Source organism: Nylanderia fulva, unplaced genomic scaffold, assembly GCF_048542155.1.
Source record: "Nylanderia fulva isolate GAGA-0341 unplaced genomic scaffold, ASM4854215v1 Scaffold12, whole genome shotgun sequence".
NCBI classification, from domain to species: Eukaryota; Metazoa; Arthropoda; class Insecta; order Hymenoptera; family Formicidae; genus Nylanderia; species Nylanderia fulva.
This window is the reverse complement of record NW_028189409.1, coordinates 1275765-1291904: the sequence shown is the minus strand read 5'-3', so window position 1 is coordinate 1291904 and position 16140 is coordinate 1275765. Positions and strand designations below refer to the sequence as shown.

Here is a 16140-nt window from a genome sequence, read left to right as displayed (position 1 = left end):
TTTTATCCCCCCACCTACGAATTTTGTATTTTTTTTATTCTTGATATCTATAATTAAAATATTTTTCAAATTGGAGAAATTAAATAAAATATATAATAATTCAAAACACATTATTACGTTTTAATTTTTCTGGACAATTCAATTTGCATTATTATTTGGTGATGTGTATATACAGAGAATTAGAGAATAGATCACTTCCTAAGTAGCAAACTGATGTCAATGTCAAAATGACGTTTCAATAAATCACAATAAACTGATGTCATTAAATGTCAGTTTGACATTTAATGACATCAGTTTATTGTGATTTATTGAATATTTGTTTCGTATTGAAGATATTTTGAAAAAAAAATATATATATATACATAATATATAAAAATATATACTGAATGAGATGTAAATCAGATAACGATACCTAGAAATAAAAACGAGAAATATAAAAAATAGCCTCATTTCACGATTTATCATAAATACAAGCACCTTTATATTAAATGGGACAAAATCGAGAAACGTCGTTCGTTAAAAATTCACCTTTAGGTTACATTCTGAACAAGGAACGACGGATTAGAACCATTTCTACGAGGTCCCTGGCAAATGATGTTGCTGTGAAGGAACATTTCTCGCATTCTTTTCATCAACGTCACAATCGAGCGGAGGAATTCTTCAAAAATGACGCAGTGCCTGAAGAAAGGTATGGATAATTTAAATCGATTTTCACCCAGCACAATCATATAAATCTCCCTTGAGAATCGCATGATCGCAAGTTTCCGGTGGTGGTACTCGTGATTCCTGGCGGCGCCATGTTGAATTCCGGACGTTCCGGTCCGTCCGATAGGAACGGCGGAACGAAATGTCGTAATGGCGAGTGCGTCTGTTCCATTCCGCGTATTTGATGTCGTGATAAAGTTGCTGGGCGTACGCGTCCGCGTTATCGGTCGTCCGGAGACGAGATAGATTCGAGCGGCTTCTGCCGCGTCGCCCGAATCCGCGACGCTTTGAAAGATCGAGTTTGAAAACCGACCCTGTCGATGAATCATATACACGAGAGGAGCCAGGACTCGAGTAACCACGCGTCAATTGCATTTACTTCGCTCTCGTTGTGCGCGTATTCCGGGACGCGCGAACTGTCAAACGTCAAACCGCGCGGATTAGCTGTCAAACGTCAAACCGCGCGGATTAGCTGTCAAACGTCAAACCGCGCGTGGACCAGCTGTCAAACTTCCGCGGCCGTCTCTGTCGCTCCTGCCCCGTAATATGAGATCGGAGCGAGCATGAAGGTGACCGTGTGCTTCGAGAACGTCAGGGTGGTGGTCCCATGCGGAGATGGGACCCTCCTTGTAAGGGATCTGATGCACGAGGCTATCCTGAGGTACAAAAAGGCTACCGGGAAGAGCGACAGCGTTTTGACCATCAACAGCCTGTCTTCCTTGACCGGAGGCGGTCTGTTGGACCCGGACGACAGATTGTGCGACGTAGCAGATGACAGGGAACAGATCGTGGCGCACTTTGTCAGCTCCGATGTTAATCATATCGGGGGAGATGGGGCGAGTTCGGTCGGCACGAACAGTCCTGATTACTTCCATACGGATGGGAAGGAGCAGACTTATCCAATCGATATACATTCCTCTATGCCTACTAGTAGTATTAAGAGAGAGAGCACCAAGCGGTTGTCAATGCACGCGTTGTCAACCAGAGAGCCTTCTCTCGCAACGTATTCTGCTCAGTCCCTACCTAGAGAGTCTCGACGTAGGGAGCCTTTAGGCCAAGATTCCAAGACTTCATATGAGTTTGGTAGTAATATCGAATCTGGAGAACAGGAGATACGGGAAATTGTGATAAAGAATGAAGCAGGACCACTGGGACTCCATGTGGTACCTTGTTACGACTTATTAGGCAATGATCAGGGTCTTCGAGTCGAAGGTATTGAACCAAATGGTCGTATTGCTAGGGATGGACAGATTGATTTGCACGATAATATTATAAAGATTAATGGTCATAATTTGTTACACATACCATTTTCAAAAGTTCAAGAGATTTTCAGAACGTGCATGAACGATCCTTGTTTGCAAATTTCCATCGTCAAGCATAAGAAGAAAATAAGGAACGAAAAGTCTTTGCATAAAAATTATGGAAATACCAGCGGAGGATCGGAGAAGACCGAAGATGAGAGTATCAAGAGACTTCAATGCAGCAACTATAACCTTTTACAGACCGCAAACACTAGGAAAATTGGACGGATGATAGAGATAGAACTAATTAAAGGAACTAATGGTTTGGGGTTCAGCGTTACCACACGTGATAATCCTGCTGGAGGACATTGTCCCATATACATTAAGAATATATTACCAAAAGGTGCTGCCGTGGAGGATGGCAGACTTAGACCGGGTGATAGATTGTTAGAAGTAAATAACAAAGAGATGACTGGCAAAAGTCAAGCAGAGGTTGTGTCACTGCTCAGAAGTATTCCTCCTGGAGGTAAAGTTAGGATGATAGTATCACGGCAGGAAGAAATTTCTTCAAACATTCCAGATTCTCAGAGTACAGCGACATCCACTACTTCCACTGCTGAGGTAATGGATAATTCAAAATATTGGAACGCATTAAACAGATCACCAACGAAAAAGAATGATGTACAAGATAAAGTAAGTACTCATACTTATGACAAATGCACATATAAACCAGTGAAGTCTTCTGACGATGTTGTCTTATCTTTACGAAAGAATCGCGTGATAATAAATTTAGATATACCAGTGCATGATTCTGAGAAGGCTGGTCTAGGTGTCAGCGTGAAGGGTAAGACCAACAGTTCCGATGACAACACTAATATGGATTTAGGCATTTTCATAAAGAGCGTCATCCATGGTGGTGCAGCATCCAGAGATGGTCGCCTACGAACCAACGATCAATTGCTCAGGGTCAACGGTGTGTCCTTATTGGGACTGTCTAATTCCGAGGCGATGGAAACTTTAAGGAGGGCAATGCTTAATACAAACAGCTCAGTAACCGGTGTGATTAATCTTATAATAGCTAGAAGAGTATCGTCATATGACACAAGTGAGAAGAATATTGTAGATAATTTACAGTCTCATCGCAAACAAGAATCCATCAGCAGCATATACATATCAGCAGATTCAACTAAGGCGAACGACGGTATAGTCAAGGAGAAGAACACTTTGAATTCTCAGACAGATGTACTGGACAACGGAGGACTATTGTCTTGCGTAACAGCTTCACCATGGAATCCTGTCATTGATAGATTAACGGAGCAATATAGCAAGAATAGTCTAAGAAACGAAAGCTACTGTCTCGCCACCAATAATACATGGATCGAACCTGTTGGTAATCTAAAGAAGACTATAGGCTCGCGCGATGATCGGATCGAATCGGTATTATTGGAAGAATCCAACAACGATAGCTCCCAAGGAAACGACGCCAAAGGACGAAACGCCGAGGACAAGGACAGTCAATATTCCGGGGATCCCACGTACGACAGTCAATTATCTCTGGAGGAATTGAATTCTTCGTCGAACAAATTTTCTCGCGACGCTCTCGGTAGGCAGAGCATGTCGGAGAAGCGACACGCCGCCCTCGACGCTAAGAACACGGACACCTATAAGAGAAACAAGAAGTTACGCGAGGGCAGAGAAAACAAGAACGCGGAGCAAATCAATCAGAAATCGACCAGCCAAACGAGCAATCATTCAGGTGATCTGGACGATTATTCTAAGAGGAGCGGCAGCAAGTCAAACTTTGAGAAACATACAAAAATTAAAGGGGCCTTAACTGAGAATACAAGTACCGACAATAATGTGAAGCACTACGAGAAGTCTGTCGATCCCGCTCAATCAGAATACATGTACACTATACCAGGATGCAATAATAAGTTTCTCTCGCCGAGGAAACACTGGCTCGTGGACGACGGCCAAGTTACGAGTAGCAATAATATCAAAGATGATCGGGAAGGTTTTTCAAATAGTCGCGGCGACGTAAAGCAGGCCTCCCTTAATTCAGCTTTGGACGATCGATACAAACGTTCGCGGAAAAAGGGCGGCATTCGGTCGGCGTTGCTGCGGTTGGGCAAGAACAGGAAATCGCTCAATTTCGGTGATAGCATAGAGACGAGGCACGAAACCAGCAATTACTGCAGCGGAACGATCAATTATATCGCGTAGATGCAAAGATGATTTTTTTTGCTAAATGCATAGAATTTTGTATAAGCAAATAATATACATTATATACATATCATATATTCGTGCATCTGCAAATATATATACACACATTTTTGCACATATATAAATATATATTTTATCTACATATATATATCTATATATATATATATATATGTATATATGGTCTGTTCCAAAGTGCCTTATATCATTAAATGAAGATAATTGATAATTCTGTATATGTACATAATTTTGTACTCGTCTTTAGTTGATATATATTCGGATCATGTACTTAATACGATATAAAGACACTTGCATATAGTTTATATACGAAATTAAATTACTAATAGAATTTCAAAGTAAGATTATTGTTATTTCTGAAACTTTGCATCTCGTTCTCACCGATCTAATAATAACGTACCTAATTACGATTTATTAAATTCGTAATGAAACGTCGAGCGACATTGAGGATAAACGTTCCAAAAAAAGTCAAAAATTATGGTAAGTATACAATTTTAATTAAGGTTTTTGGGACCCTTGCCAATCATATTGGAATTGTGACGTCAGAGGCGAAAAAGCACACGCTAAAAGTTCTTACGTGCCATTCTTAGATGAAAAGATATTTCGATGAAACATCAGTTCAGATTGTGTTTCATCAAAATATCTTTTTCTCTAAAAATGACACGCAAGAATTTTGAACGTGTATTTTTTCGCTTCTGATGTCACAATTTAACACCGCGACAAGTACCCAGGAGCCTTAATTTCTTTTTCAATGAATTTTTTCTAGAATTTAACGATATTGTTTCATTGTGTGTTTCAGCATTTCAGATTACTCCCAACGTAATCTTTTACCAACAGAAACGTTTTCGAGGCAAAATTAATATACAAAAACCCAGAGCGCCGTTTTATTACAGAGCGTTGGTGAACAAATTTATGACACCTTTTTATCCACCTAAAAACGCAGGCAAGAATTTGGAGGAACTATGTCACAAGGCAATAAAAGCTGGAAGAAAAAAGGAATTGGAAGAGATGGCAAATCCTTACGAAAAAATAATAGCGCGTGAGATTCGAAACTGGTTCGACACTTCCAAAATGGTCGCCATTTGCCATCAAAATTCTATAACGCAGGAGGACCTGTTTGAGCTCCGAGTTCCATTAAAAAGGGCGAACATGTACTACAAGCAATATAATCAAAAACTTATGAAATTAGCGTTGACCAATTCACCTTACGCAGTGACGTTGCCATTGTATAGATCATCATTCGGTCTTATATTCGGTTCCGACACAAATATCACCGACCTTCAAAAAATTGTCAAAAAGTGTCCACAAGTCATTCTGTTGGGTAAGAGTAACTTTTCTCAAGAGATATTAAAATAAGGAAATCATTGATATTATAATTAATGTTTGCGTATATATTTTACAGCTGGCATCCTGGAGGGACAAGTCTTGAGCAAGGATGACTTCTTGAGATACGGCAAAATGGATCTTACAACTGCGCGGATCCAGCTTGTTCAGTTGTTACAGAGTGCAGGCGGCAACAACTTAAATCAGCAGCTCACATATCATCAATCCACATTAATCGCGCGATTAAAACAGATCGGTACAAACGAAACAACTTCCGGTGAGAACGAAGAATCGGTGCCTGTATAATTGCAAAATATATAAATATATATATATATAAATATATATATATATATATAATTCTTACTCGGTAATTTATTATATATCTTAGATCTAAAGCTTTAAGTAAAAATTACAGTTTATTTCTATATCTTGTATTTGCGGTAAGAATAAGAGATTCTGGTACAAATTTCTCAATTTATTATAATCTCACTTACAAATCTCCATCGAGGACAGCGTCGCAATAAAGTTAATCATTGAGCAAGCGGTGTGTAACTTCTGTCGCACATTGATTTATCTCGAGTTTCAACTTATTTATTAAACGCATATCAAAGGCACCTTCACACACCGTCGAATTTGTAATACGTCATGTTTTAACATAAATAATACGAAAGCATTTCTAAGATATCTCGTCACCGTAAACGTGTCGCGTTCGCTCATTGTAACTTTTTAGTGGCAGTAATTGCAACGAGGATGACACTTGACTCCGTTTTCACCGCATTTGCAGCCACCGGATGTGTCCCCTTTACCCTGTGACAAGTAACAAGTTACGATCGATAGAAGCGCAGAACGTAACGATGTCGTTAATTGTTAACAAGTCTACGTTTGTTAGAGCTTAATATAAAGGTCCTTAATAACCATGATAAATTGCAAAAAAAAATAAATTAATCCAATTTACCCCTGGACCCCAACGTGGTCCTCTGGTGACCCAGCAGATCTCCGTTTTGCACATGGAACACACCAGCCAATCGCAGCCCCATTTTTTCATAAGTACGACTGCACACGTGGGGCAGGCAAGTGCTTCACCTCTATCGACCATCTCCTTGAGCATCGCAGCTGTTCTTCTAGATTCCTGGTCGGTCTCTTTCGAAAATTGCAACTCTTGCTGATACTGCTTGCAATTCTTCCCAGCATGAACAACCTGGAAAATTAAAGTTTATGCACTCTTAAGGATCTTTGGTTTGCTTTAAATAATTATATATATATATATATTATACTAATTATTATATATATTTATTATAATAATTATATATAATTATTATATATATTAAATAATTATTTTATATATTTGAGTGATTGCTAAATTTGTTCGATAATATTGTACGATAAAAGAAAGAGCGGTTGGATAAAGATTAGATTTTTTACGTGATATTAATTTTGATAAAAGCCAATATTTTATGCAATTGTAAAAATTTTCGTATACTTTTATTTTTCTAAATTTATCTTTGTATTTTCTTGCAGTAGACGTTACAGCTAGGGTATATATATTCCTTTGAAAACCTAGTATTTTCAGGGAATTTTGTTTTATTTTGAAAAATCAAAGGAATTCTCGTGAAATTTGATTGGATTCAGAGAATTAAAAAAGATTTGCCCCTTTGATAATTTTAATTTTATTTATTTTAGCACTTAAGAAACTTGAGTTTAACATATCTTTGCCATATTTAAGTTTTTATTAAACATGTGATTTTTTAATTGACAATTTATTTTTAGTATTACACAAGATCTTATATGTAAGTTTCATAGAAATGTTGTTCAATCTTTTAATAGGTAAAATATTTTTAAAAAATTATTACTACTTATTTATTTAATAAAGAATTAATTTAAACAAATTAGTATTCCTGAAGACGTTTATAATAAATTATTTTTTGTTTTATATTTTCGCATATAGCGTTTAAATATAGTGATATATCGCACTTATTTGCCAAAAATTAATTTTACAATTAATCAATATTAAATATTAAAAAAACTGTTTTAAAAAGCTATATCTAGACATTTTCTTATTTTACTTGGGATGATTTTTAATCAAGGAATTCTCGGCTAATTTTTTTACAAGATCGAGTAGACATTTTATTGTATAGCGCTTACCTGACAAGTGAGACAATTATTGGCCCCGCACACAGGACACAAGAAATTGTTCACATCATCGTCGTAAATGCACCAACCAGGGCAGTCTGGCGTTTTACAGTGGAAGGCCTTGTTTCCGGCGTTGTTCTCCGCCTGCGTGATCGATTTCGCCAGGTGCTGCTGATAAACTTCCGGTTCGACGAGCTGCAGGTGTAATAATAATCAATAATTAATAGGATCATCCACTTTATTGAAACTTAGGGCGATCGAAGATGAGAGAAGCTCACCGCCTTGATCTCGCGTTCCTGAAGAGTCGATTCGCACGTATAATCGACATCTCTGTACGGACATTTCACTTCCGCCTCCTCGCAGTACGCGATCGTATTTGCAATGCACGGCCTGGGAATTATATACGATGAAGCTCATTTGTTATACGTTGACACACACGTTTTTAATTATAGTGCGCAGATAAAAAAAAAATATAATTGTAGGCTGCACGCATTCCTTTTTTTCTTTTTATGAAATATTTTTCCGCACAATCTATCATAGTCATGCGTGTAATGTGGTTTGCAGTAATGCTAGCATAATTATTATTGCCACATTAGTAATGCGCATGAATCAGCATGAATCAGTATTATAAAGCAGATAAATTTACAAATATGATGCATCTCATACATGCGCGATATGCAATATATACACATTTAGACATTCGAGCGAGCTAAAAAATATATATATATATATATATATATATTATATATATGTATTTCGCGCGACGCGACAAATTAAAATCGATGTGTTCGCGGCAAACAGTTTTATAATGAGCGAAAGTGATTCATTATAAATTGTCACTATAAAAAAAAAAGGAAAATACAAACGGGACAAAAATCTATGAGCACGACCCTGCGGTTCCTGTACTTTGCAGAATTAAATAATAATTAAAGCTGGTAAAGAGGAGGATTAAGGGCTTCCTACCTGCAGAACATGTGTAAACAATCCCTCAGAATTACACCTTCGCGCGGACCGTATGTAACAAAGCATATTGGGCATTCAATTGACTCGGAATTCGGAATGACGTCCCAGTTCTCCAACGATATCAGTTCCTCGTATCGGGCCATCTTGACATCTTCCGATACGTCTGTTTCTGCTGGTTCTCCCTATTGTAGCAAGGATATCAAAATGTATATACGCAATGTATCGATCCTTCCCTTTAGTCAATATATGTATCACTTGTTAGTACAGAGAAAGAAATGAAGAGTGACGATAAGCTGTGTGTGCAATGTAGAACAAAAGAATTCGAGGATGTGTATTATTATTATATATATATATATATATATATATATATATATACTTCATGCTCATTTGTTGCTTCTTCTGTCTCGACAGTCTCTTGAGCTTCTTCGATTATCTGCAAGTTCGTTGGTGGATCTTCCGGCAATTCTTCAAGAACTTTATCTTCCACAGTTGGCTTATTCGGTTCCGTATTGTCGACATGTAATTCTATATACAAAAATATATTATAAATTATAAAATAATCACTTTTCTGTTCATTATTGTCTTATGCACTTATATTTTTTATTACATTATTTATAGAAAGTGTACAGATTTACTGTGTTAATGGGAGATTCTTGAGGCAATTTGGAGACGATTTTTCTTCAGCGAAAATGTCCAGGCGCAAATAATAAAATGATTGAAAATAAAAGCTTTTTGTAAATTAAGACTTGTGAAAATATTGTACATTATTAAACAAAACTATATTTTTAAATTAATATCAGGTAAAGTTCACTTTAATAGAACTTTAATTTTGTAAGACTTAGGTACAAAAATTAATACATGATTTCAAAAATTGGGAACATTAAAAAAATAATGACCTTTCTCGACATTTTCGCTGAGAAAAATTGTCTCCAAATAACTTCAGGAGTTTTCTATAAACGGATGGTACGATAAAGTTGGAACACTCAGTATATTTCTTTTTTCTTTAGAATGGAACAGGCGCTTTTGTTTTATTTGAATATAATTTGAACTAAATATACAGAATGTCCTAGAATTAGCGGATTATTTGTTAATGGCAGATTCCTGGGATTATTTAGAGACGATTTTTCCTTGGCAAAAATATTGAGACACCAATAATTTTCGAGTTATAAAAAGGTTTTTTGCAAAAACCACTAAGAGCTTCGTAAAAATAAAATATTAACAAAAATCACATTTTTCAATTAATTTTAACTAAAGTTTATTTTAATTTAAGGCTTAGATGGTCTCCCTCGATATTTTCGCTGAGAGAAAAAATTATCTCAAAATTATCCCAGGAATCTGCCATTAAAACAGATGCGATCCGCTAATTCTGGAACACCCTGCATATATATATATGCATGTGAATAATTGAATTACCGGGTGCTACGAGATAAAGGAACACCGGTGAACCATCCACTGCATGTAACTCGTCGAGGGTGGCCTCGTCATGATCGGCCAAGTTTTTCCCGATGATCCAGCGCTGCACATTCGTGGGAATTTCAAACTCCGTCTGTACCTTTGTCTTCAGTTCGGCTATCATCATCCTCGTTGGTAGCTGTTGTATAGTTCGTGAAACAGATTTTTAAAATTATTTTATATTGACTGAAATAGCAAACTGACGTTATTAAATGTCAAGATAACGTTATTTTGACGTCTAATGACGTATCATGATGATCATTCGACATCAAAATGACGTATGCTTGCTACCTGATGAGTAATCATCAGTATGTCAAATTACCTGAAGCGGAATGGGCCCTTGGTGAGCAAGTTTGTCTTCGATATACATGTTGACTTTAATCGATTGATCCTTCAAACGCGCCGCCGAACGTTGTCGTATCACGGAACAATGGATTTTAAGCCTTGCCAATTCCTTCGCTAATCCAGCTGCTTGTTGATGATGGCCCGACGCGATTGCTCCTTCCAGCTTTCTTAGTAATCGATTAATATCCAGAGTATTCATGTTCTTCGCCGCTGAATTATCGTCTGCAAGAAAAACATTAATTTGCTTTTAATAAATTTTAAAAAATTAAGATGCAAATTGGAAACTTGTACAATTTTTTCACGTAAAATAATATTTTTTGTCACGTATATGTATGTATGTATATATGTATATGTTCTCTTACTTTTATATGTTCCTTTTATAGGTATATTTCTTTTATAAAATTCGAAAATTAATATTTTTTGAGAAATTCGAAATTTTAATAAAAAATAAACTCTCACAAATAAAATTCAGTACCAAAAGTACTTTATAATAATGCTCTATTCATAAAAAAATTAGCTCGTTATCTCTAAATTTGGAACAATTAAAAAATGCACCTTTCTTAAAAATTCAAATTTATAAAAAAATGAACCTTTTTAGCGATTTTTTTTTACGAAAACAAAGCTTTCTCTATGAGAAAGCAGTAACAATTTATTTTCTGAAGTTGTTGATTTTTTCTTCTAAAGCTTTTATATTAATTAATTTATTATTTTTATTTAGGATGAATAATTCAAATATAATTTTCGTTTTTAATGAATATATATGTATATGTAATTGTAAAAAAGTAAAATATGTAATTCCAAATTATAAATGTAATTGTAATTGTAAATTGTAAATGTAATATGTAAAGCTTACCTTCTTCTACAAATTCTTCATCGTTCAGCATTTTACTCTCGTTTACAATATTGGGCGATGCTTTAACATGATTACATCTCGAAATATCCTTAGATGGTGTCGAATTCGGCGATGATTGTTTCGGCGAGAAGGTAGGAGGAACGTGAGCATTGGCATACAAGGACGGTTCCATCATATTGGCATAAGTGTTTTCCTTTCCAATTTCCCTCGTGGTCTTCGTAGCCTCTATCTCGGCGAAATCGCGCGGTCGTATCAGCTGGAAAGTATTCTTGACAAGAGCCGAGCCTTTGCCGGAAGTTCTGTAGAGCACGTTTTCGTGTTTCCAACCCGCAGACGTAGACGGTCGCGCGTCGGCGGACGTAGAAGGCTGATTCAATCTACGGATGTTTCCACTGGTTTGGGCCGACGAGGACACCTTTTGCTTATCCGCCTCGTAATCGCTCGACTTGCTCGCAGATACGGGCTTATCAGCCTTTTCGAGAACCACCGCATCGACGTCGCTCGACATAGGCTTCCTCGATTTAGGCCGCTTCGGCAACGAGTGCTTCATCTCCTTCAGCATCTCCTTCAGATCCACCGTAATTGGATCCTCGACGGTATTGAGAACGGTCGATTTTGTCTTACCGGACTCGGTCTGCTGGCTCGAATTAATCAAACGCGACGTTTCCTTGTCCCGCATCGATCTTCCCGGCTGCGCCGCCGATCTCGTCCTGCCATCCTTCTCAGCTTCCACCAGGATGTCGAGCACTTTAGCCACTCTGCTCGATACGGCTTCGTCTTCCGGAACTTTGTCCCCGACGCGGTCTTTCCGCTCTTCCCCGAGCTTCAACTCCCTGGAACGTAACTTCCGATCGATCTCGTCGAATATGTTCGAGAATTCTTTCTGTCTTCCCGTTCCTTTCGTCCTGATGTCTCTTTCGGAATCTAACGCACTTTCCATGCTTTCGACTAAGTTACGGGCGCGGGACAGCAAAAATTTTCTACCAGTTTCGCTGTTCAGCCTCGGCGATCCTTTTCCTTTTTCTTCCGCGATCTCCTGTCGCACTCTGATTTTCTCTTCCGACAATAATGCAATGTCCTTTTGAACAGCCAGAGACTCGCTCGCGCGATTCGCAGCGAGTTGGCTTTGCAGAAACGATATCCTGTCAGACGCCTCCCTCATCAGCTGATCGTTTTGACAGTTCGCTCCAGTTCGTTCCGACAGCTCCTTGCTAGACGTAGTTTTTACATCCACCGAATTTATATCCGTCAATTTTGCCTCGTTCCTCGATGACCTCTGCTGAGGCAGGAAGTACCTAGAGATGTCTCTATCGACGCGAATATTTTGACCGAGATCCTGTTGCGCCGAGAATCTCTGGCTCCTCCAATCCCCCATCTGCTCGAATCTGCTCCTCGTCACGTCTCGCTCGAGCTTGTAATCTGATTGATCCCTCTTAGCGAAGAAATTGGCATTAACTGTGACTTTGGTGATGTTGCTGATGGCGTTAAACTTGGAGATGAGCGCGCGAGCGCCCCGACGGGGTGACGCGTTCTCCATCGCCGAGGTAACCATATCCTGGACGAGTTCCTCGTTGACGTCGCTCCTCCTCTCGAACTCGTCCGCAAACTTGGACGTCTTCAGCAACATCGACGCTCGCGCGCGCGCTTGTTCCTCCTGCACGATCGCCGCCGCCTCCTTGTCGAGCTCGCTGATGTTCGTCAGGATCGACAGGCCGGATCTTCGTTTCGCCTCCTGTCGCTTCTTGTCGTCGCGATGGAAGAAGCTCAGCCTCGACGTGGAATCCACGGAGTAACTCGCGCTCGTTCCGACGCACTTCTCCCTCATCTCGCAGCCTGACGTCGCTGGACCTCCTTTCCTGGAGAACGAGCCTGCGTCGCGATGAGACGAGTGCTCGAACACGCTGCGCTTGTACCAAGGTCGCGGCATGGCCAAGGTGGAGCCGATCGAAGTCCGCGTGGTCTTCTCCGGGGGGTTCAAGACACTGGATCCAGGATCATCAGCTTTGTTGCTCTTCGCCGCTTTCGGGCTGCCGCGAACCTCCTTCTTCGACAGCAGCATCCCGCCTTGGAGAACCAGCGTGTCGTTGCTGATGGATTGCCTCTCCTCGACATTCCTCAGCTCCATACCATCACCGCCATTGATGATGAGCGACCTCCCGGACTGCTCCTCGGCCGAAGGATGATTCGTCGACCTCTCCGGCGGCTGTGGGGCCCGTCGTTTCCGCCTGTTGCTGTTCCTCGCGGGTGTCTCCCGTACATCGACCTCCACGATCTTGATCACCGCGGGAGGATTCGGCGCCCTTCGTTTGCCCTTCACGTGTATCCTCCGTCCTCCGGTCCTCGAGGCCTTCTCGGGCGATGGGAAATTCTCGCAGGAGGCGAAGGTCGTCGACGGATGCAGCGAGTACCTGGCGGTGATGTTCCGTCGCCTGGAGTGCACGTTAATGGGTAAAGTGCAGGCGGCCGCGTTGGTGTTCTCCTTGTTGCCGACCTTCGAGGCTCCCGCGGCAAAGGGACCAACCTCGGTTGCTCGGTGTCCAAGGATGTCCAAGGACAGTTGCACGTCACACCGGTCCAGGGTGCCCGCGTGGAACGCGAAACTGCGGACCGTGGTGGTGCTGTAGAAGGTGTCTACGCTCTCCGCGCTGGAGTAGACGCTGCTGCGTCGGACTCCATCGGTTCTCCGTCGCTTCTCCACGGTAGAGTCGCGATTGTTCCGCGACCTGAACCACCTGAACAGGGAGAACCGGTTGCCGGTGCCGCGCGTCAGGGAAGAGGTCGACGAAGACTCGCCGTCGACGGTGATCACGTTGGATGTTCTTTCTCCTTCACCTTCTCCTCCTCCTCCTCTACCACCTTCGCCGTTCGGTGCACCATTGAGGGATGATGCGCTCTGTACCATGCTTACTCACTCTCGCATATCCCGGGAGGCACGCGCCTCCTGGTCCCCGCCACCTCAATCCTCGCGCTGCATATACACAGTTCTTTATTTAGATTCACTCGAAACTCGCGGTTTTAAGTTCTGCTGAAGCCGTCGCGAGAGCCGAAAACCTCTCTTTGGAGACGGGACCAAGCGGACTTTCTCTTCTTCGTGTTTCTCGGTTTTTACGTTTTCTTCTACGCCACTTTTAACCCGGCAGCTCCCAATTCTCAGGTTCGCTGTGGATTTTGGTGGACGATGATTGGATGATGATGGGTGTTGGATGCGACGTCACGACGACGTCTTCGGGTCTCGACGACGACGACAACGATGATGATGATGCACGTGCACCGCGGATTTTGCGGTCAAACCGTGCGTAGTCGGTGCCGAACCGGCGACAAAGATACTTACGTCGGTGATCTATTAATAGATTGGGTGGTCCTCCCGTTGGCGGGGTTATTTTCAAGTCCACTTTGCACACCGCGCGCCGACCGAAATCAAAACAGAAGAATACGGATTTAATGCGCTCTTTTTCAATGCGGCTTCGTGAAAAAAAAAAAAATTATATATATATACAGGGTGTCCGGTAACTAATGGATCAACGATCACAAATGGATTCTTTGGTCAATTTGGGAACGATTTTTCCTCAGCGAAAATGTCGAAAAAGGTCATCATTTTTTACAACTTTCCAATATTTGTCATTATGTATCTTTATAACTAAGCCTCAAAGTAAAATTTTATTATAGTAAACTCTACCTGAAATTAACTGAAAAATGTAATTATGTTAGACTTTTAACTCCAAAACGTTTAGTTTTTAAAAAACCCATTTTTTTCAATCGCTTATAACTCGAAAATTATTGACTTCTCAACATTTTTGCTAAGGAATCATTGGTCCGTTAGTTACCGGACACCCTGTATAATTGCGGTTATCTCAGACTGTGTTCCACGTAAAAATGTTCGGAACTGAAAGTGATAAGCGCATAGTTAGCGGTTCTGCATTTTATAATTAAAGGCTGCATCTGAATATCTGGACAAATATTTGGAGAAGTTTGAAACGGGAAGAATGAATATTTAACAAAATGTGCGGTTGGTTTCTGTTCGAGCTCGGAAGCTTAGTATATAATAATTTAACTGTAGTAAAAACCGCAAATTAATGTTAATTATACTGTTCCACAAAAAATTTTTTTTTTGACCACCGGAACGAGACTAGTCGTTTTTTTAATGCTGAATACGAATCCGGTTTCCAAACTGTTCCATCATGCCATAATTTTGAGAAATTTTTAATTAAAATTGCAAAAAGGGCTGTTTTCATAAATTTTTTGTCATATTATAACAATAATATGTGACGTGCTGGACAAGTTTTATTGCAATCAAAATGAAGTATCTTGTTAGGACTTTTAACAGAAACTCTCAAAAGGACTCTCAAAAAGAATTTTTAGTGTCGGCTAATAAAGTATTCATGATTAAATATAAGCTGCGTTGCGAAAGTTAGCTGTGACTTACAAGTAGGTCATTGATTTACTAAACTTTTAAGAATTTTTTAGGTTATTAAACACAAATTCAATGCCAAAAATTGTCAAATTTAAAATAGTACTCAATATGGGGATGTCAAAATTAAAATAATTTTTTAAATATAAATCTGCCATATTAAGTTTGACCATTTTGACACTGAATTCGTATTCAGTGATCTAAAATACCTTTAAGATTAAATAAATGTAATTGAAATTTATTTGATAAATCGATTGATCATAATCGATATTAAAAATTTATTTTGAGGGTTGCCCTAACAATATACTTTATTTTGATTGCAATAAAACTTTTTTAGCACGTTACATATTGCAGCTATAATATAACAAAGTCTGTGAAAAAACTTTTTTTTGCAACTGTAATTAAAAATATCTCAGAATTCTGACGTGACAGAATAAACAAAAATTATGATAAAATAATTTGGAAACCAGATTCGTATTCAT

At 39.6% G+C, this 16140-nt stretch overlaps 3 protein-coding genes across 4 annotated transcripts; 2 read left to right on the top strand and 1 right to left on the bottom strand.

The window, feature by feature from the left end:
* Positions 1-548: 548 nt before the first annotated feature.
* Positions 549-6048, top strand: LOC114936707 (large ribosomal subunit protein uL10m-like). Of its 2 annotated transcripts, none has more exons than XM_085490255.1 (3): positions 549-688; positions 4984-5505; positions 5587-6048. In XM_085490255.1, the coding sequence occupies exons 1-3, from the start codon at positions 667-669 to the stop codon at positions 5811-5813; spliced, it is 771 nt and encodes a 256-aa protein (XP_085346381.1). In that variant the 5' UTR covers positions 549-666; the 3' UTR covers positions 5814-6048. The 2 variants fall into 2 exon arrangements, with proteins under 2 accessions (XP_085346381.1, XP_085346380.1); XM_085490254.1 differs by lacking the exon at positions 549-688 and adding an exon at positions 4509-4664.
* Positions 851-4295, top strand: LOC146724706 (partitioning defective 3 homolog). Its single transcript, XM_085490253.1, has one exon. It carries the CDS (start codon positions 1269-1271, stop codon positions 4167-4169), a length of 2901 nt encoding a protein of 966 aa, XP_085346379.1. The 5' UTR covers positions 851-1268; the 3' UTR covers positions 4170-4295.
* Positions 5962-14561, bottom strand: LOC114936705 (uncharacterized). The gene is made up of 9 exons (XM_029309986.2): positions 11251-14561; positions 10375-10619; positions 10014-10191; positions 8977-9125; positions 8601-8782; positions 7916-8027; positions 7650-7832; positions 6463-6705; positions 5962-6314 (listed from the first exon to the last, which is right to left on the bottom strand). The coding sequence occupies exons 1-9, from the start codon at positions 14150-14152 to the stop codon at positions 6234-6236; spliced, it is 4275 nt and encodes a 1424-aa protein (XP_029165819.2). The 5' UTR covers positions 14153-14561; the 3' UTR covers positions 5962-6233.
* Positions 14562-16140: the final 1579 nt, after the last annotated feature.